We start from the raw sequence: 21,319 nt of genomic DNA on the forward strand, positions 1-21,319 counted from the left end.
CTGGGACACATGTCCCATCTTATAGTGATTCTAATATTCAATTATTTTTCTTACTATACTTTTCTGTGTGTAGGTCAGAGGATGGGGACTGAACTCACGTCTCCAGGCTTGGCGGCAAGCGCCTTTACCCACTGCGCCATCTTGCCCACCCATGATTCTAGCTTTCTTCAGCAAAACAAACAAATCAAACCAAGCTGGTCTTTCCAAAGACCCCAGGAAAGCATAGAGGTCTGAGACCTCAAAGGGGCCTCAAGACAGCTGTCTTGAGGAAGGGTGTTGAAGGACACACCTTTGAAAGACAGCACTTTCTTGGTTCACAGGACACCATGTCCTACTTCCCCAAAGATGTCACAGTTCACAAGGAAGATTCTCCACAAGGCTCCCAGGGCCCCGTGTGTTGAAGTTTACGCTCAACAGTGTGACCCATTTCCAGAAACCGCAGACGGGCCTCCCGGATCCCACAGCACCAAATCGAGACTCCAGAGACGAGCCGTTGGAGGAAACGGAAGTGGTACTTGCAGGAACCCAGTGGCCATTTACATCCAGAGGAAGACACGGACGCCTTCTCTGGGTAATGCTGCTGCAGAAATGGGTAAACACGGTGTCCTGGCAGTTCCCACGCAAGCTGCTGCTGTACTGCAGGGTATGGATGACAACACCAGCTGGACGGCCAGACGCCCTTGGTGACAACGCCAAACCCATGCACAGCTGTGCAAACATTGGGGTGGCAGGGACCTGCACTGAGTGTCCCGGCAGGGCCAGCGGCAGGGTGGGGAGGTCCCCTCTTCTCTGCAGTGGATGGGGCTTAGCATAAGAAATATCTGCCTATGTTAGGCTGGGGCAGGCCCCTGCCCCAGACACAGGCCAGGCTGGGCTCACCACTACGCTAAAACAGGAAGTCCCTTCAGGTTGTCCTCTGACAACATCTAGGGGCCACAGGCAGCAGGGGGCTGAGCTGGTCGGTCTCTGAGATGGTGCCCCAGATTGTGTTGACACAGTCCACAGGGGTGGCTGGCTCGGGCCAGTTTTGTGGCTAAGAGGTGGACACCTCTGAATGGGAGAGCCTGCTGCATGGTGTGTGTGTGTGTGTGTGTGTGTGTGTGTGAGAGAGAGAGAGAGAGAGAGAGAGAGAGAGAGAGACCGTCTCTGACCTCAGTGAGCTGGTGGTGGTGGGCTCTAGGACATTTCTCCTTAACCCTGCCAGGCCTCCCACACTGGGTCATCTCTCTAGGACCAGGCAACACTGATTCCAATAACAGTATGTTACATTTGTTGAGCTGCTCTGTGCCCCAGGATCCTGAACATCCCATGATACTCTCCAGAGTTGGAGGAGAGTGCCAAGCTGAACTGTACATCAGTCACCACATCCCTGTGTGTCATTATGAGCCATGTTACCCTTGTGCCAGCCCTGGGTCCATCTCTGCCCTCTCTGGAAGCCTATTCTTGTGTGTGTGTGTGTGTGTGTGTGTGTGTGTGTGTGTGTGTGTGTGTGTTTTCACAGGCATGCATGCGCTTGTGTTCAACAGTGTCTCACGTAGCCTCAAACTCACCATGTAGCGGAGGACGACTTTGAACTCCTGATCCTCCTTCCTCCGCCTCCCTAGAACTGGGTTGATCACACCTGGTTTATGTAGTGCTGGGATCAAACCCAGGGCTTCCCGCACACTAGGCAAGCGACTAACAGAGCCCCAGCCCTCCAGCCAGCCTTGGGAATTCAGTCCTGCCCTGCCAATCACAAGGTCCAGATGTCTGAGATGGACCTTGACCGCTGGTGTGCTGGGACCCCTTCCCAGGACAAGGTGTTTCCAGCTTGTCCCTGATCCAGGAAGTCCCCAGGGCCATGTGATCATGGTTCTCCCTCTGGCCTCTGTGATACAATGGTTGGTATTCTCACTCCTTTAGACTCTTTTCCTCTGAGGAGTAGGGAAGCATCGGGCGGGGCAGCTTCTGTGATGTCTGCTTAGCAATCCCCACTGTGGCTCTTGGGACGCCGGAGTGGTTCTCATGAAGCCAGGGTTGGTCTGGCGGCCCCTTGGCTACTCCCACCAGCAGTGTGGTGGCTCACACCGCCTGAGGGTCACTCTCCTGCAGGCTGTGCCCAACCACGGTGCAGGCCTCGCTCACACCACCTGTAGGCTTCTCTCATGCCCATCCAGCTGCACTTTGAGCTTGTGCAACTCCTCGATCTCACGGTTGTGGCGTTCGGTCTTATGCCGCACCAGGGAACGGTAGAAGTGAATAGTGAAGACCACGAAGATGAGGCCCACAGGTACCATGATGATGGTGGACACCAGCGCGGCCTGCCAGCCCGTGTACCTACCGGAGCCCGGCTGGGCCCAGGCATCCACTGGGAGGAACTTGATCCAGCAGAGCAGTACCACCTCTGCCAGGAAGAGCAGGATGCCCAGGACGGTTGAGAAGCCCCAGGCAAGCTCAATGTAAGGGTGCATGCGCTCGTGTGGGGACTCACTGATGGAGTTGAGGTTGTGGATGTTGCTCACGGCTTCCACGTTGGGCAGGATGCACGTGCTGATGAGCAGAGCGAACAGGTGCACAGCCACCAGCACCGTGGTGCAGGCGCTGAAGGCGATGAGCAGGGGCTGTGGGTACTGGTACTGCGTCTCCAGCTGCACCTCCACCATGGCTACCTGTGGGCACAATAGGGGTCGGGTCAGGTGGCCTGCCAGATGCACCCCTCCATGGCCATCAGTGGGGGATAGTAGGGTGGGCTGGGCATTCTAGGCAAGGGTTGTACTGCTGAGCCACACCCCAGCCCCTCACTGGGGGATTCTATTTGTTTTGTTGGTTTTGTTTGTTTGTTTTTCTAGACAAGGTTTCTCTGTGTAGCCCTGGCTGTCCTGGAACTTGCTCTGTAGACCAGGCTGGCCTCAAACTCCAAAATTTGCCTCCCTCTGCCTCCTAAGTGCTGGGACTAAAAGCATGTGCTACCATGCCTTTTTTTTTTTCTTTTTCTTTTTTTCTTTCTTTTTTTTTTTTGTCCTAGCTATCCTGGAACTCACTCTGTAGACCCCAGGCTGGCCAGGTGCCAATCCTCCTGGTTCTACTTCCTTACTGCTGATATTACAGGCACGTGCCATCAGGCCTGGCTTTTTAAAAATGATTTCTACCAGCCTGGGCTACAGAGTGAGTTCCAGGACAGGCTCCAAAGCTACACAGAGAACCTCTTCCTCAAAAAAAAACAAAACAAAACAAAATAACAACAAAACAAAAGATCTCTAAATGAATCAGGCACACAGAACACACAGGGGACCAGGAGCCTCAGCTCTTCAGGTGGCAGATCTCTGCAGTCATCCCTGGACACTCCTCCATATATCTCAGGGGGATTTGCAAACACGTCCCTCTCACACATCCCCCACAGCCAGAACAGATCCAGTCAGCAGCAGCATCCCTGGGCACCGTCACTGTAGACTGCTCTAGGGAGGGTGGAGTTCAGGCTGGCCAGGGGTCCAGGACTCAGAGGAGCCTGTCCAGGGAGCAAAGGGTTAAAAGCAGACCCGTCAAAGAAGCATCCTGGGAGGGAGGAAGCAGGGAAGAAGCTCAAGGAGGGGCCTCTGCCTGTGCCTCCTAGGTCTAAGCTATCCTCTGTGACAATGACATTGACGATTGTGTGTGTGTGTGTGTGTGCATGCGCGTGCACGCACATACCTGCACACCCACAGGAGGTCAGGGGACAACTTTCAGGGTTGGCTCTCTCTTTCCACCTTGTTTGGAGGCAAGGCCTGTCTTATCTCTGCCATGTTGCGTACCAGGGTAGCCTGGGGGCTTCCAGTCAATTCACCCGTCTCCACGTCCCTCCATCTTGCCGTAGCAGAGCAGAGATTACAAACACATGGCACTGTTGTATCTGGCTTTTTTACATGGGATGGATCTCAGGTGACCAGCCCTGTGTAGCTGTCTTCCAACTTTCTGCAATCCCCCTGCCTCGGCCTTCAAAGTGTCGGGTTATAGGCAAGTGCCACCACATCCATCTTTCTTGTGAAAACAAGATGCACGGCACTCGGGAGGCAGAGGCAGGTTGGATCTCTATGAGTTCAAGGCCAGCCTGGTCTACTTAGTGATTCCAAGGCAGCTGTGACTGTATGGTGAGACCCTGTCTCAAAGCAGATGAACAGGATGACTCAGCCAGGAAAGTGACTGTTTCTTGTCTGTCTTCATCCTTGCCTGACTTGGTCTCAGCGTTACGCATCAGTTTCCCCCAGCTGCTCCGAAGTCTGAGTGACAGCCTGATTTAATGGTGGTAGACTAAGAACATCCACTAGGCTCACGGCCCACCTTGGTGGTTTTCTTTCTTCTTTTAAAAAGTTTTCACTTAATTTTGTGTGTGTGTGTGTGTGTGTGTGTGTGTGTGTGTGTGTGTGTGTGTGTGCCTGTGTGCATGAGGTCAGAGGAAAACGTGCACAGGTAGCTTCTCATCTTCTACAATGTGGGTTCCAAGGATCGAACTCAGGCCATCGATCGGACTTGGCAGCACACGTGTCTGCCTGCTCTTGCAGAGTCTGAACATTCAAGTTGCCTTCCACCTCCCCCCAGGCATTTCGTGGTGGGCTGTAACAGCCCACTAGAGGAAATTTCCAGAAGAGAAGATAAGAACACTGGGAAGCTTCCTAAATGTTATCTCCAAGTTGCTTCTAGAAGTATCTACCAGCACTGGAGATACTTCTGCACAAACACAGTAGATATGAGTTATTACTATACAGCATGGCGGCCATAGCCACGCTGAGGTCACGCGGTATCTGGACCATCGGGATGACCTAGGCTTCCCCTCCAGGCCCGTCAATGTACTCAAGACTGCCCTGAAGTCTAGACCACCCTCCCTGTCTCCGGAATGCACACTCCCTGTCCGATCTCTCTCGGAACCTGTCTGGAAATCTCACGAGTGGCGTAAGCTTTCGTTTGGGTGAGCGTTTTGTTGGGTGAGATGCTATAAATTCTTCCAAAGTTTGGGAAGCCAAATGGTCTCAAGGCCTGGATCCAAAAATGACAGCTGCTGATGGGAGTGAGTGCCAAGCCAGTGCCACACAGAGAAAGGGAACCATCTGTCTGGGGGAGGCGTGGCTCAGGGGTACAGTGCTTGTCTGGCAGACATACATAAGGCCCTGGGCTCCATCCTTAGCACCACACACACACACACACACACACACACACACACACACACACACGGGGTGGGAGGAGAGAAAAGGAGCTGAGTGGTGTGTACCTTTAATCCAAACACTAGGGAGGCAGAGAGGAGAGGATCTGAGCTGGAGGCCAGCTTGGTCTACATAGTGAGTTCAAGGACAGCCTGTCTACACAGTGAGGCCCTGCCTGAAAATAAAAAATAAAAATGAACAAAGGAAAGGAAATAAGCACATTATATCAAAGTCCTGTTAAATGTCCCAACTTTCCAGAACTAAAACAAACGAAGAGCAGGGTCAGAGAACGCAGTCCTGCACAGCTCTGAGGGAGAGAACAAGTCCCAGCTGTAGCAGCAGCATCTGTCTCACACACGGAAGTCTAATGTGGTGGCACAGCCTTTAATCCTGCACACAGGAGGCAGAGGCAGGTGGGTCTCTGTGAGTTCAAGGTCAGCCTGGTCTACAGAGTTGGCCTTGAACTCTCAACCCTTCTGCTCCTGCCTGGCTAGTGCTGGGATGACAGGTGCGTGACCCCATACCTTGTGCGTGCTGGACAGCGCTCTACCTCAGAGCCCCTTCCCCACCGCCGACCCCTAGCTCTTTCTGAATGTGACAGTTCCCTGCTCCCTGAAGACAAGGCCAGTCAGAGGGGTCATGGGTACGTTCTGTCAACCTTTACATTCTAGTCACACAAACTGATTCATCCTGAGTATCAGGAGAGAGGTGGAGCCAACATACAGCTTGGCCACGGTGGGGCCTGGCATTGCATGCCAGACCCTCCTCTTCTGCAGAGGGTCTCACGTTCTGTCAGAGACCAAAATCTCCTTTGTACCCCGTGTCTCGACATGAACTGTAAGCAGTAGGCCCTGGGAAACACTGAATGAGCTTTGAAGCCTGGAGCGATCAGAAGGCTGAGGCAGGAGGATCGTGAATTTGAGGCTACACACCGACACCACACCTGACAACTGCTGTATTTTTTTTTTCCTCCTGAAGCATGGTCTGATGGTAGGTCGAACTAGCCCTGAATTCACCGTGTAGCTGAGGGTGACTTTGAGCTTGTGATCCTCCGGCCTCTACCTCCAGAGTGCTAGGATGACAGATGTGTTCCACCATGCCTGTTTTTTTGTGCAGGGCTGGGGCTTTGTGTGTGCTAGGCAGGCACTCTACTCACCGAGATACGTCCTCAGCGTGATGAGACCCCAGGGGGAAGACGATAAACGCACTGGGAAAATAACCAGTGTCAGGGCAATGGTCTGGCACGCGCCAGGCCGTAGTTTTAGGGGCTGAGAAATGGCTCAGCAGTTAAGAGAGTGTTCTCCTTTCAATCCTGAGGACTTCTGTTGGATTCCGACACCCATGTTAAAGCTGCACTCCAGCCTAGCAGCGAGAACTCCAGCCCTCGGTTTGGGGAGAGACCCTGCCTCAAAGGACTGTCTTTCCACCCAGGTGATGGACGACAACATCTGACACCCTCTCCTGGTCTCCTGGTGCACATGTATGTGTGCACACCTGCACAGGCATGTATGTGCATATGTTCACACACAGAGACACACACACACAAATCAATGTTTTTTTAAAAAGGTTCTAGAGCTGGGGAGATCCCCTAGGGGTTAAAATGGTTGCCTGGGAAGCTTGAGGATTAGAGTTCCGATCCCCAGGAGCCACGTAAATGCTGGGTGGGTGTGGTGACTCACCTACAGTGCTAGCCTCGGAAGGGAAAGCAGGATCTGCAGCTGCAGAAAGACTAACCGCATCGGTGGCTCTGGGTTTCACCAAAAGACCCTGCCTCTGGGGACGGGAACAATGGCTCGGTGGGTAAGCACAGTCTGCTCTTCCAAAGGACCCAGGTTCGATTCCCAGCACCCACACAGAGGCTCACAACCACCTGTAACTCTAGTTCCAGAGATCTGAAGCTCTCCCCCAGCCTCCTGGAGCACCAGGCACACACATGGTGCACAGACATACATACAGGCAAAACACCCACACAGGAAGAAGAGAGAGAGAGAGAGAGAGAGAGAGAGAGAGAGAGAGAGAGAGAGAGAGAGAGAGAGAGAGAGACTCTGCCTCAGTAAGTGTAGTGGAAGAACCATGGGGTGATTTTCAATCAGTCTCGGGCCCCTGTATGCACATGCTCATACATACATGTGCATCCACACACAAGTAAAACATGCTCGCGTGCACACACACACACACACACACACACACACACACACACAGACACGCATACACATCATAGACGCAAAAAGGGAAAAATCGAAGTGAAAAATGCCCTAGAGGCCAGGCGGTGGTGGCGCACGTCTTTAATCCCAGCACTCGGGCGGGATGGCAGAGCCAGGCAGATCTCTGTGAGTTTGAGGCCAGCCTGGGCTACAGAGTGAGTTCCAGGAAAGGCACCAAAGCTACACAGAGAAACCCTGTCTCGAAAAACAAAAACAAACAAACAAAAAAAAATGCCCTAGACAATAAAAAGGTCCAGAATCAGTCTCCAGTAACAAACAAACAAACAACACAGGAAACAAAAACAAAAAAACGCCCCAAGTATTGCTCAGAGGTGGGTGGTCTCTGCCCCACCCTGTGTGGTCTGGTGTCAGGCTAGCAGGGTCTAACTCTCCCAAATGTGGCCCACTCACAGCCAAGCAAGTTCTTCCCCTGCAGTGGCTTCCCACGTGGGATGCTGTTTACTTTATGGTAACAGTGGCTGTGGAAACAACTATTATTTGACTTAAAGAAACAAATCACTTCCTACCCAGTGGGACCCCAGCACAGAGAGCGAGGGAGGGCTGAACCCTTATGGCATGTCCTCCACGCCAATTCCCTGTGGAGCGTGGGGCAGGGACTTGTGAGTCCCTTGGGGCAGATTCAACCGACTTTTGTCCTGGGATGACTCAGAGATGGCGGCAGCCAGGAGCCAGGGCAGAAGCATGGCCACATTGTCACCAGGGGGAGGCCACATTTGGCCAGTGTCTACAACTCCAGCTGGGCTGGCTCCCTGCCAGAGTTCCCTGAGTCCCTGCTCAAGTGCCTCGGATTCCCAACCCCACGGGTGAGGCCTGAGACAGGGCAAACAAAACACAGAATTTTCCAGGAAACCCTACTCACCGAAGCTATTCTGTTTGTTTGTTTGTTTGCTTGTTTATTTTCCAGACAGGGCTTCTCTGTATAACAAGCAGTCCTGGCTGTCCTGGAACTCCCTCTATAGGCCAGGCTGGTCTTGAACACACAGAGATCTGCCTGCCTCTGTCTCTTGAGTGCTGGGATTAAAGATGTGTGCCACCACTGCTGGGCTCTGTGTAGTTATTTTATTTATTTATTTATTTGTGTGTGTGTGTGTGTGTGTGTGTGAGAGAGAGAGAGAGAGAGAGTGTGTGTGTGCTCATATGTGTGTTTATGTGGAGGCCACACACAGATGAACCTCAGGATTTGTTCCTCAAGTGACTGTCCACCCCCTCCCCATTTTTTTTTTGTGTGTGGTGTATGTGAGTATATGCATGTTTGTGTTTGTGTATGTGTGTTTGTGTGTGTGTTGTGTGTGCGCACACATGTGCATGCATGTGCGCGTACACATGTATGTGGGTGCTCATGCATGAGGAGGTATGAAGTTGAGGTTGAGAATCATCCTCAATGACCCTCCCAAATTATTCATTGAGGCAGGGTCTCTCAAACAAACCCAGAGCTCACCAACATGGCCAGTCCTGCTAGCCAGTTTGCTCCGAGGATCTCCTCCGTCTCTGCCTCCTGAGGCTGGAATTATTGACAGCCGCCATGCTCGCCCACATTTACATGGGTTTCTGGGATCTGAACCCTGGTCCTCACGCATGTACCACAAAAGCTGTAACTGCTGAGCCATCTCTGCCCGCCCCCCTTTGCTTTTTTGCTTTTTAATTTATTTAGTGTGTGTGTGTGTGTGTGTGTGTGTGTGTGTGTCCGATGTGTATGTCTGAGTGCAGGTCCACACGTGCCGTGGAGGTCAGAGGACGACCTTCCGTACTCAGATATCTCCTTCCACTGTGGGCCCGTCCCTCTACCCACCCACCCCACCGCAGACGGTCTGTTTGTCCGTCTCCCCCACCACCTCCTTCTGCTCCCTGCACTCACCATGGCGAAGCCGGAGAGGAGGGCAGAGGTCCGGCTGGAGGCTTTCAGCTTGGCCCTGCTCAGGTACAGCTTCCTCCAGGACAGCGCCTGCACTGAATGGTGGTTGGAGGTGACCAGCTCCAGGTAGCTGCGTCGGACCCAGTCTCGGTAATCCATGCCCTTGTGGCCGGGCTCAGGGCAGGCAGGGTTGGAGGGGTCCATGGGCACATTGAGCTCTGCACTCATGGTGGGAACCAGGCTGGGGGAGGGAGAGACATGACAGGTTGGAGCATCTTTGGTCGTTCTTGTGCCAAAACCGGAAGAGGGCATGGGGTGTCCTTCTCTGTCACTCTGTCTATTCCTTGGAGGGTCTCTTTTTGAATTAAGGGTTCGCCTTCTCTCTGCTAAGCCGGAACCCCGCAAGCCCCAGTGTTCCTTCTGGCTCTGCCTTCCACAAAGCTGCGGCTACAGACACAACTTGTTAGGTCGGGGCTGAGATCTGAACTCCATTCCTCATGACTGAACAGTAAACATTCTTTTTTTTTCATTCAATAACTATATTTATGATATTCATTAATAACATTAATTGTATTGATTTATTACATTCATGATATTATATCCTGATACTACTATCCATTTGTGGGGCTTTTCCATTACACAGAACAGAGATTCTGTACTTAGGAAATCATTACTCTATATTCCTTTCTTCTCCATCTTGAGATAACATCTAATCTTTCTGTCTCTATGAATTGAACCAAGCATTCTTGATGTTGGGACCTCTTACCAGCCCCATGTTTTGTTTTTTTTTTTTTTTTTTTTTTTTTTTTTTTTTTTTTTTCAGAGCTGAGGACCGAACCCAGGGCCTTGCGCTTGCTAGGCAAGCGCTCTACCACTGAGCTAAATCCCCAACCCCTCCATGTTTTGTTTTTAATATTGTCTATCTTTTTAAGAAAAAAAAAATTTATTTGTTAGCTGGGTGGCAGTGGTGTACACCTTTAATCCCAGCACTTGGGAGGCAGAGGCAAGAGGATATCCAAGTTTGAGGCCAGCCTGGTCTACAGAGTGAGTTCCAGGACAGCCAGAGCTACACAGAGAAACCCTGTCTCAAAAAACCAAAACCCAAACCAAAAAAACAAACCAAACAAACAAACAAAAACATACACACACCCCAAACCTAAAACGTGTGCATATGTGTCCTTGCGCATTTGTTAGTGTGTGTACAAGTGAATGAGTGTGGTACATGCATACAAAAGCCAGAGCTGATACTGGGTGTCTTCAATCACTCTTCAACTTTTTTTTTTTTTTTTGAGAAAAGGCCACTCATTGTATCCAGAGTTCACCAATTTGGCTAAATTGGCTGTCCGTCCGGCCCCATGGATCCTCCTGCCTCCACCTCCCCAGCCCAGGGATCACAGGCACATGCTGTCTTGCATCGCTTTCCGTGGGTGCTGGGAACCGGACTCAGGCCTTCCTGCTCACATGGCACTTTGTGACTGAGCCTTTCCCCAGCCCTGTGTTCTGTTTCCAGATAATGACTCCCTATGCAGGCTAGGCTAGCCTCAGACTCATGACCCTGTCTCGGCGTCTCGAGTGCTGGAATTCTAGGCCTACACCACTATGCATGTGTAGAGGCATGGGTTCTAAAGGTAGCTTGTGTGGGGGGCCCTGGTCTCTAAGGCAGTCTGCAAGAAAGAACACAGGGTGGGCTGGAGAGATGGCTCAGTGGTTAAGAGCACTGGCTGCTCTTCCAGAGGTCCTGAGTTCAATTCCCAGCAACCACATGGTGGCTCACAACCATCCGTAATGAGATCTGGTGCCCTCTTCTGGCCTGCAGGCATGCATGTAGGCAGAACACTGTATACATAATAAATAAATAAATCTTTAAAAAAAAAAAAAAGAAAGAAAGAAAGAAAGAACACAGGGCCATCTGCAGAAGAGGAGGGTGTCAGACATGCAGTGTAAAGTTGGCTCTACCTCCCTCTCGATACTCAGGACAGAGCCTATTGGTGTGACTAGAATATAAAAGTTGACAGAACGTACCCATGACCCCTCTGACTGGCATTGTCTTCAGGGAACAGGGAACTGTCACATTCAGAAAGAGCTAGGGGTTGGCGGTGGGGAAGGGGCTCTGTGGTAGAGCGCTGCCTAGAATCCACATCGATTACTGGTAGATTCTAAACAAGTGCTCTACCCCTAAGTGATGCCTCAGCCCTCACTGGGGGCCTATGTACTACAGCTGTCACACCCCAGCCCTCACTGGGGGAGTCTAAGCAAGCATGAGTTATACTTTCTGCTCAAACTCACTCACTCTCTCTCTCTCTCTCTCTCTCTCTCTCTCTCTCTCTCTCTCTCTCTCTCTCTCTGTCTCTGTCTGTCTGTCTGTCTGTCTCTCTCTCTCTCTCTGTCTCTCTCTCTCTCCCTTTCTCACGAGTGTTTGCTAGCACATGCATCTGTGCATCATGTGCATACATGGCGCCCACGGAGGCCAGAAGAGGCGAGATGGCTGTGAGCTGCCATGTGGGTGCTGAGAATCAAACCAGACCCTCTGGAAGAGCAGCCAGGGCTCTTCACTGAACCGGCTCTCCAGCCCCCTCTGCTCCCTTTTTTACTTAAAAAACAACAACCACAACAACAAAAACCCACCACTTTTTATTTTGAGACAGTTTTGGTAAGTTACTCAGGTTGATCCTCCTGCCTCAGCTTCTGTAGTACATGGGATTGCAGGCCTGCCCACCAGACCCAGCTACTTGCTGGACGCTTGAACACAATGTCCCTGAAGACCTAAAACTACTTGCACTGTGAGGGTGGGGCCCGGCACTAGCTTCTCAAATCTAATCTTAAACATGGTATGTCACCTCCCAAACCTATGGTTACTTTCTAAGTTGAGCCACACCCAGGCTGCAATGGAAACCTTTAGCAAAAGGAAAATTGAGAGTGGGTTGAGGCAGGAGGATATAAAGTTGACGGCCATGCTGTGCCATGAAGTATGGTTGTGTGTATGTGTGTGTGTGCATGTGTGTATGTGTACATGTGCATGTTTATGTGTGTGTGTGCACGTGTTTGTGTGTGTGTGTGTGTGTGTGTGTGTGTGTGTGTGTGTGTACATCAGGTGACTTCCTGTATTGTTTTTCACCTTAATTTTTGAGACAGTCTCTCAAGTCCCCAGGTCACTCCCTCTGCCCCGAAATGCTGGGATGACAGGCAGGTGCTCATGACCAGCTTTTAGATCGGCCCTGGGGATTTGACCTGGGGTCCTCTTGCTTTCATAGCAAGTGCTCCTATTAACTGAGCCATCTCTCCAGCCCCGGAGCCATCTCTTTAGCACCTGAACTGGACTGCACGGGAGACCCTGTATCAGTGGCAGAGGGAGGGCCGGAGGGACGGCTCTGCAGCCTTGACACTAAGCCTGACGGATGACCTGAGTTTGATCCCTGGAATCTACATTGTGGGAGGAGAGAACACATTCCCACAAGCTGTCTTCTGACCTCTGCACATGCGCTATGGAATGTGCATTTTTACATGTACACAAAACAAAGAAATGTACAAGAACTGTGTTTTAAGAGGAGCCCGGCCAGGGTTACATAGCGAGACCCTGTCTCAAAAATCAAAAGTGGGGGGAAGGGTGGGAAGAAGGAGGGAGTGGGGAAAAGAGAGAGAATCCATCTTGACAGTGTCTCTTTATGTTCCCAGCTGTCGTGGAACTCACTCTGTAGACTGTAGCTAGAGTTTTCCTGCCTGGCCCACAGTCAGGACAAATCTCTCTCACCCACCAGTCCCGCAGCCCAACCAAGTAAACACAGAGACTTATATTGCTTACAAACTGTATGGCCGTGGCAGGCTTCTTGCTAACTGCTCTTACAGTTTAAATTAATCCATTTCTATAAATCTATACCTTGCCACGTGGCTCGTGGCTTACCGGCATCTTCACATGCTGTTTCTCATCATGGCGGCTGGCAGTGTCTCTCTCACTCAGCCTTCCACTTCCCAGCTTTATTCTCCTCCTTGTCCCCCCTATACTTCCTGCCTGGCCACTGGCCAATCAGTGTTTTATTTATTGACCAATCAGCAACACACTTGACATACAGACCATCCCACAGCAGTAGACCATGCTAGCTTCAGTCAAACTCACAGATATCCGCCTGTCTCTGTCTTCTGAGTGCTGGGATTAAAGGTGTGCGCCACCATACCCTGCATGCTTTAAAGAGACACACAGATCAGAGGTCTCTAGGCTCATTCCTAGCAGATTTTGGGTTGGGCAATAGCACGGAATGAAGCTCGGGTGTGATCTGTTAAGATGTATAACACGGGCTGGAGAGATGGCACAGTGGTTAAAAGCACACACTGCTCCTCCTGAGGACCCGGGTTCGACTCCTAGCACCCACAACAGGTGGCTTACAACTGCCTGTAAGCCGGGGGGAGTCTGACCTCTGTGGGCACTTGCATTCATGTGCATACAACCCCCCCCAACATACACATAATTAAAATAATAAAAATAAATCTTAAAAAAAAAAAGATGTATGACTCTAACCCAAATCCCCACTAATTCTAAGTGAGTCTTGGCAGCCTAGTCCCTTTCACTCAGGGTAGCCTGTGGCAGCGCACTCCAGGTGGGATCCAGCTGGGTAATGGCCTGAGGACAAGCCTGAAGGGCAGAGGCACCATGGGGCGGGCTGGGCATCAGACAATAACTCTTGTGTTCAGAGCCAGCGGGCCCCACGGAAAGCCTAAGGGTGTTGGAGCACAGCCAGGCGGGCTGTGGTACAGCCTTGTCATCCCAGCATGGAGGCTGAGTCAGGAAGTGTGAGAGCTTCAGACCAGTGTGGACTCCAGAGAGGGGGAGGGGGAGGGGGAGGCGGAGGGAGAGGGGGAGGGAGAGAGAGACAGAGAGACAGAGAGACAGAGAGAGAGAGTGAAGACAGGGCGGGAAGGAGGGAGGGGGAAAAGAAAGAACACGTGGGGGCTGGAGAGATGGCTCAGAGGTTAAGAGCACTGACTGCTCTTCCAGAGGTCCTGAGTTCAATTCCCAGCAACCACGTGGTGGCTCACAACCATCTGTAATGAGATCTGGTGCCCTCTTCTGGCATGCAGTCACATATGCTGTATACATAATAAATAAATAAATCTTTAAAAAAAAAAAGAAAGAAAGAAAGAACACGTGTCAGTGAGGTGGCTCCGTGGGGAAAGGTGCTTGCCACCAACCCAGGGACCAGAGTTCGATCCCCTGGAGCCCACACACTGACTCCTGAATGTTGTCCTCTGATCCTGACATAAACCAAAATAACTAAAATGTAACTTAAAAGAGAGAAAACAGCGAAAGAAAGAAAGAGAGAGAGAGAGAGAGAGAGAGAGAGAGAGAGAGAGAGAGAGAGAGGGAATAAGAAACAAACCATTAGGACAGGAGTCCAGGGTCCCATGAGATGCTGGGGTGTCTGTGAGGGTCAGCAGTGATGGAAATGGCCCCCCCATGTCAATACCTAAAAGGACCACAAAGGAAGAGAGGAGTTGGGAAGGGTCCCTCTGTCTTCCTCCTTGTTCTTAGGCAAGCCAAAGAGCCTCGGCTATTCCTGGCCAACCAAAAGGGTCCTCAGGGAACAGTTCTGCGTTCTTGTCTCTCTAGGGACCAGCAAGTGACTCCATTTACTTGTTGTTGTTTTTGTACATGTGTGTAAGAGACTAATTCTGGCTAGCCTAGCCTCTCTTGCTATGTAGACCACAAAGACCTGCCCATCTCTGCTCCTGAGTGCTGGGATGACAGGCCGGTGCCACCACACCTGCCTTCTGGGCCCGTTTATAGGAATGACAACTTGAGGACTAGGGTCACATGTCACGCACACCTGCAGCTAGTGTGGGAGCCCATTTTCAGGTTTCCTAGTGGCTTTACCCAGCAGGTCTGCACAGAGGATGATTGGACCATGGGCCTGAGTGCAGGTGTTTTGTACCTAGCAAGGGGGAGGTCTTTTGCCCCACCCCTTGGCATTGTTATAAATAGACCTTTGGAATAAAGTTCTGGGCCGGTGGATAAGGATCCAGGTCCACCCGGGTCTATCCTGTGTTTTCTCTCTGTTTCTCTAACCGAGTCTTTTATCCCCATTCCTCAAGAGTCCTGGGGTAAATAAATAAATGTGGGGGCTGGTCCCCCACAAGCTGGCAGCACTGTGGCCAATTACCTCCTCAAGGATGTCTCCTCCCTTGGAGGAGATTCAGACAAACCTCCCTCACCACTCCATGGGTTAGCTCCAAATGACTGAACATGTCACAATTTGGAAATGAACCCCGACCCCAATACAGCACAGAACAAAGCCTGAAGTCTGGAGGAAATAGTACAGAGAGAGCTGTAAAAAGCAACCCTTGCTCCCCAGTACCCAATGGATGCTCATACAGCTGTTCTTACGCATCAAAGATGAAGGAGGGCTCAGTGGGAGAGCACCTGCCTAGAATCCCCCAGTGAGGGGCTGAGGTGTGGCTCAGTGGTAGAGCACCTGCCTAGAATCCCCCAGTGACGGGCTGGATCCCCAGCATGGCATAAAACTGGATAGAATGATGCACACTCAAAATCCCAGCACTGAGGAGGTGCAGGCAGGGAGATTAGGAGTTCAAGGCCAACTTTTCAAACTCAGTCTGGGCTGTAGGAGACCCTGTCTCAAAATAAAAACAAAACCCAAACAAACAAAAATTGTGGGGAGCCAAGGAAGCCTTGAGTGAGTGTGTAAGGCGTTGATGAAGTCCTGAGTGAACACTCTTTATTGACAAGGGCCATGGCCTCCGACCTGTGGGAATTGGCAAAACCTTCCTCCAGGTGAAGCTCAGAGGCATGGTCATGCCTTTCTCTGGACCAAGTAGAGTGTTTATAAATGACTAACTAGGGTGCAAAAACCGGCAACGCAGCTTCCTCCTCCAGGATGACTGTGACCTGGGAGGTGGCCAGGTGACCCCACCCTGGATACTCTGGGTAGGGGGTAGTGTCAGGTTGGGGCTGCCAGCCACTTCCCAGGTCCTGCAGCTTTAGGAACTTCCCTAAGGTAGGGGGCAGAGATACATGTGGCTGCCCCCCTATAGAGACATCCTACTGAGACAAACCCCTCTCCTTGTGTGTACATAATAAACTCACCGAGGGTCCAGGATGCTGTGCAGTTAGTACTGCTCTATCAGAGTGAGCATGGCCTGCCTAACCCCAGCTTTCCTGTACCTGGATCTGCGTGTCTGTCCCTTTATTCCTTTTTCTCCAGTCAGGTTTCCAGGACCAACCCACGCAGGATGAGGTGAAAAACCAAACCAAAGAACAACCCCACAAGAGAATGAATCTCTATCTTCAAAGAACCCACTGCCCCAAAGGGGAGCCAGACAAGCGGGAAACACTCTTATCCAGTCAGCTACCTGCTTTAGCGGTCAGAGGGGAAACAGAAGGGCTGGCTGCCTGTCACGTACAGACCATGTTAGGGCGGACACACATGGGTAGAAATGACGATGCATGCGGCATAGACAGACCCTTTGGGCACTGGAGAGACAGGTCAGCGGGTAAAAGCATATACTACTCCTGCAGGGGACCAGAGTTAGCTTTTCAGCATTCAAGTCAGACGGCTTACAACTACCTGTAAGTCCAGCTCTAGGAGGTCTGATGACCTCTAGTGGCCTCCAAAGGCACCTGCACTCCTGTGCACATGTCCCTACACAGACACACATGTATAAGCAAAAATAAAGAATAAAATCTTGCTGGGCGGTGGTGGCGCACTCCTTTAATCCCAGCACTCGGGAGGCAGAGCCAGGCGGATCTCTGTGAGTTCGAGGCCAGCCTGGACTACCAAGTGAGTCCCAGGAAAGGCGCAAAGCTACACAGAGAAACCCTGTCTCGAAAAACCAAAAATAAAATAAAATAAAATAAAATAAAATAAAATCTCAAGCAAACAAACAAAACCCAAACCAGGTCCTCCATCTAAGACAAAATGCTGCCCGCATGGAGGGTTCTGAGAGGCAGGAAGATGAAGCCATGTTTAGGAAGGCTACCATCCTCCAGAGGGTGAGGCAGGAAGGTTGGTTGCTTGAAGGACAAGGAGATGGAAGACTCTTGGGGCCTGGGGCAGTACAGGGCTAATTGCGGATAGACAGTAGGACTATAGTGGACTTTCTCTAGCAATGCTAGGGCATGGGGTCATGGTGGGAGATGGGGATGGGAATAGTCACTGTCTATAGTTACTTCCACATCTCTTTGGGATAGACTACCTTTCACCCAGGGAAATGGCTTGTGGAGGGGCTGGATGGACGACTCGGCCATGAAGAGCACTGGCTGCTCTGTGCTCTTCCAGAGGACCTAGGTTCCATTCCCAGCACCCACGTGGTCACTCACTACCATCTATGACTCCAGTCCCAGGGGATCAAAGGATGGGAAAGATCCATGAGGCAAAGGGGACCACAACTGAGGGAGTGAGTCCCAGGCTCCAGTCAGAGTGTGGCTGAGCTAGGTAGCCCCAGGGTGATGAGGGGTGGGCATGAAGAGCTGCCTGCCTCCAGCTGAGTCTCGAGACAGACCTGCAGGTCCTATGTTGAGCCACCATCCACTGTGATTAGCCCAGGAGGTTTAAATCCATTTTCTCCCTTTCCTTCTTACTTTTTTTTTTTTTCTTTTTGAAATAGGGTCTCATATAGCCCAAGTTGACTTCCAACCCAAAATGTAACCAAGGATAGCCCTGAACTCTGGGTGCTCCTGTCTCCACCTCCAAGTGCCACAATACATGCTTGGTTTACATGGCGCTGGGGACTGAACTCAGGGCTTCCTGCATGCTAGGCAAATAGTCTCTAATTGAGTTTCATCTACAGCTCCCACCTGACCCCCTTTCTCCTGTTGGCTTTGTTTTGAGGTTTGCTGTGTAGCCCAGGCTGACTTGGAACTTGGGACTGTCCTGCCTCATCTCCTGAGTACTGGGATCACAGGCGCAGTACCATCGGCCCCACCTCAAATCCATTCCTTATACTCCTGGGGCCTATCTTGGTCCAACCCTTGCCCCATGGGGAGGGGCAGAGTCTGGCCTGCACACTGCGAGCTCAGGCTGGAGGGGGAGCGCTGAGACAAGATGGAGCCCACATTTCTGTCAGATAGCACCAGCTCGAAGAATTGCCAGGCAGTCTGAAGCCTTTTTTTTTTTTTTTTTAATAAAGACCAGGAGAAAGATGAGGTCTTGTAGGGAAACACGGGGAGACTGCTCGACAAGCATTCTCTCGTCAGGTGTGTTTGAAGCGGTCCAGGCAGCAGGCTATGGAGTCGGCCTGTTTTAACTTCCTCTAAACATCTGGGGCACGGGAAATGTCTGTCGTCCCCCGCGCGCCTGAGAGGTGCAGCGGCCTGCCAGAATCAGCCACCTGCATCCCTGCCCCTTACTTTAGGGAAGTCCCTGCAACTGCAGGACCTGAGAACCAGCTGGCAGCCCCGAGCTGCGGGTCCCCTGACACTGCACCCTACAAGGGTATCCAGGGATTAGGGTCACGAGGCCACCCCTCTGCCCCTCGGTCATCCTGTCCCTTCCCCTCCATCCTACGCCTGCCCACGAAGAAGCTCCATCTCCTCCCCGTTCAGTGTCCCTGATCCAGTTCCTCCGCACGCCCTAGCTGGGACCCTCTCCTGTCCCCTTCAGACTCTCCCGAGACAAAAGAAGGATGAACGTGCCCTCCACCGCCCCGGCACTCACCCTGGCTCCCAAGCCCTCCGTGCCTGGCTCCAGCTCCCAGCTCCTGCCCCGTGGCTGGCGTCTGTGTTGCGGCCGGGTGGCCCTGCGGCCCGGCCAGGGCGGAGGACCGGCCCCCTCCCTCTTTCCGCCCGCAGCCGCTGCCTAGGCAACGGTGCGCCGCCATCACGTGACCCACCCGTGGGTCCCCGCCGCGGACCATGTGACCTGAAGAGCTGGGTGGGGACATACCTCTCCTCCAAGATCTAGGGGGTCTTCGCCCCAGCAAAGTGCTGTCATCCCCGTGGGGCCCAGGTGGATGGGTCAGAGCGTGGGAGAGCGCCGCTCCTAGCAGAGTGACACCAGGGGGTGCCCGGCATCTGTCGCTGGCAGCATGGAGAGGTGGGGACAGGGCGAGAACACTGCAGAGCGGGAAGAGGGGTGCAACCAAGGCTCAGCTTGGCTACATCCTGGTTTACCCAGGTTGTGCTGGGACACCATGCACAGAGCTACTGTGGCCCCCCGGGGGGCTCCTGATTCCAGCAGGAAGCGTGAGGACCAGACAGTGCCCGTGTAAGGGACATGCACTAACTGCTGAGCTCTGGGCACTTCATGGATGGCAGAGAAGGGTCGTTCGGACGCCACGCGGTGGGGCACCCCCCTCCTGTCCTTGCTGGGGAAGTCTGGGGTTTTACAGCCGAGAAACTCAAACAGGAACGGTCTCAGCAGGAAGTGCACACTAGGTAACTGAGAAACAAGAAGGGTGCACACCAGCACCCAGGTGGGTGCCTCATGGCCCCCAGAGTGCTTCCTATTTGCTTGGTAGGCTGCTGCCGCACGCTCTCTATAGGATTTTTCCATCTGTCGCAACAGCATTGGACTGTGACACATTTACCCAAAGGAAGGAAAAATTCCACTCGTGTCCAGGTTTCCTGACGACTGGGAGAGTAAGGATGTTGTTGATATCAGTTTGGACTTGAGTCGCGGAACAGGGGAAGCCAATCCCTCCTTCCTGGGGCTGACCCACCAGCTGCTCCTGCCCCAGCTCCACTTAATCTCAAGGCAACTATCAGGCGACTGGCAGACCTCAAGTCTGAGCAAATGAAAACAGGAAGGAGACATTTGGTAAACTCCAGCCGTTGCATCATGGATGACACTCTTTTGACACGGGGGTTTTTGCTTATTGCGGTTATTAGGAGCCCTGGCTTTGGTGGAGGACTTTCCAGGGCCAGGCTGCAAGGCTCCTCCACCACCAGCACAATTATCTGGCATGCCTGGGCAAAAATGAAATGCCAACTGTAATTACCAGTCCTCTTAGGAGACATTTTGCTAACCAAACATAGGCAATGGCATTTAACGTTGTTTGGTTTACTTTGTCCCTAGAATGAAGGGCGCCATGACGTCATGGTGAAAGCAGAGCCCCGGCAGTTGGAGGGTCCCAGGGAGCTGATGAAGACTTACACAGAAGGAAGGAGGTTCAGGTCCGGATGCAGGGGCTCTCCGCAGGGCGCTGCATTGCTACCTGGGCTGTCTGCCTAGAGTTGGTTAGTCCTGGCAAGTTACTTCCTTTACTTAGAAAAGTTTAATTACACTTTTATTTATTTAGTGGGGGTGGTGGTGTGTGCCACAACTCACATGTGGAGGTCAGAGGACAACTGGTAGGAGGCAGTTCTCTACTTCCACCGTGTGGACTGAACTCGGGGGTCAGGCTTGCCAGACAGGGCTGTTTAGCCGCTGAGCCATCTTGCTGGCCCCTGTACTTTTTCTAGAGGCTCACCCAGCCTGTCTTTGAACACCAATTCTTGGCACACATAATGAAGGAATACAGTATATTCTCCCCCAATTATACAGTCTCAGAGTTGGTGTGGCCAGCATGTCCAGGCCACTGGCTCCTCACTGTCCCCGTCACTCATGGCCTACGTGGTCGCAGACTACTGTGAAAATTTCATAGCCAACGTCCTAACATCTTGGTCAGACTTCTGCAGTTTACCAGAATGCCTGAGACTTCGTTATAAGGTTTATTTGGTTTACACTTGTGGAGACTGATGTTCTAGCAGCATGGTGGGATGCTCCCCGGACTGCCCCACATGGTAGGGATGTGTACCCATCATACTCTGGTCTCTTTCCTCCTTATAAAGCCACCAGGGTTCAATTGGAGTGGCCTCACCCTAATGACCTAATCACCCCCCAAAGGCTCCACCTCTGAACACATAAATTCCCACCCTCATAATGCTATTAAGATTGGGGGGATCACGCCAGGCAGTGTTGGCGCACGCCTTTAATCCCAGGACTCGCAGGGCAGAGCCAGGCGGATCTCTGTGAGTTCAAGGCCAGCCTGGTTTACAGAGCGAGATCCAGGACAGGCACCAAAACTACACAGAGAAACCCTGTCTCAAAAAAAAACAAAACAAAACAAACAAAAAAAAAACAAACAAAACAAAACAAAACAAGGAAAAC

At 51.9% G+C, this 21,319-nt stretch overlaps 1 protein-coding gene across 1 annotated transcript; it reads right to left on the reverse strand.

Moving 5' to 3' along the window:
* Positions 1-1,142: 1,142 nt before the first annotated feature.
* Orai2 (ORAI calcium release-activated calcium modulator 2) lies at positions 1,143-18,994 on the reverse strand. Its single transcript, XM_059249171.1, has 3 exons — positions 18,887-18,994; positions 9,231-9,468; positions 1,143-2,648 (listed from the first exon to the last, which is right to left on the reverse strand). The coding sequence occupies exons 2-3, from the start codon at positions 9,453-9,455 to the stop codon at positions 2,121-2,123; spliced, it is 753 nt and encodes a 250-aa protein (XP_059105154.1). The 5' UTR covers positions 9,456-9,468; positions 18,887-18,994; the 3' UTR covers positions 1,143-2,120.
* Positions 18,995-21,319: the final 2,325 nt, after the last annotated feature.

The sequence above is a fragment of the Peromyscus eremicus genome, chromosome 23 (genome assembly GCF_949786415.1).
Source record: "Peromyscus eremicus chromosome 23, PerEre_H2_v1, whole genome shotgun sequence".
NCBI lineage: Eukaryota > Metazoa > Chordata > Mammalia > Rodentia > Cricetidae > Peromyscus > Peromyscus eremicus.

Excerpts from the sequence above, each read along its gene's own strand:
- Orai2 (XM_059249171.1), bottom strand. The coding sequence starts at position 9,455 with ATGAGTGCAGAGCTCAATGTGCCCATGGACCCCTCCAACCCTGCCTGC. Across the intron at positions 2,649-9,230 it reads TCCTCTCCGGCTTCGCCATG|GTAGCCATGGTGGAGGTGCA; the intron begins GTGAGTGCAGGG and ends TTGTGCCCACAG.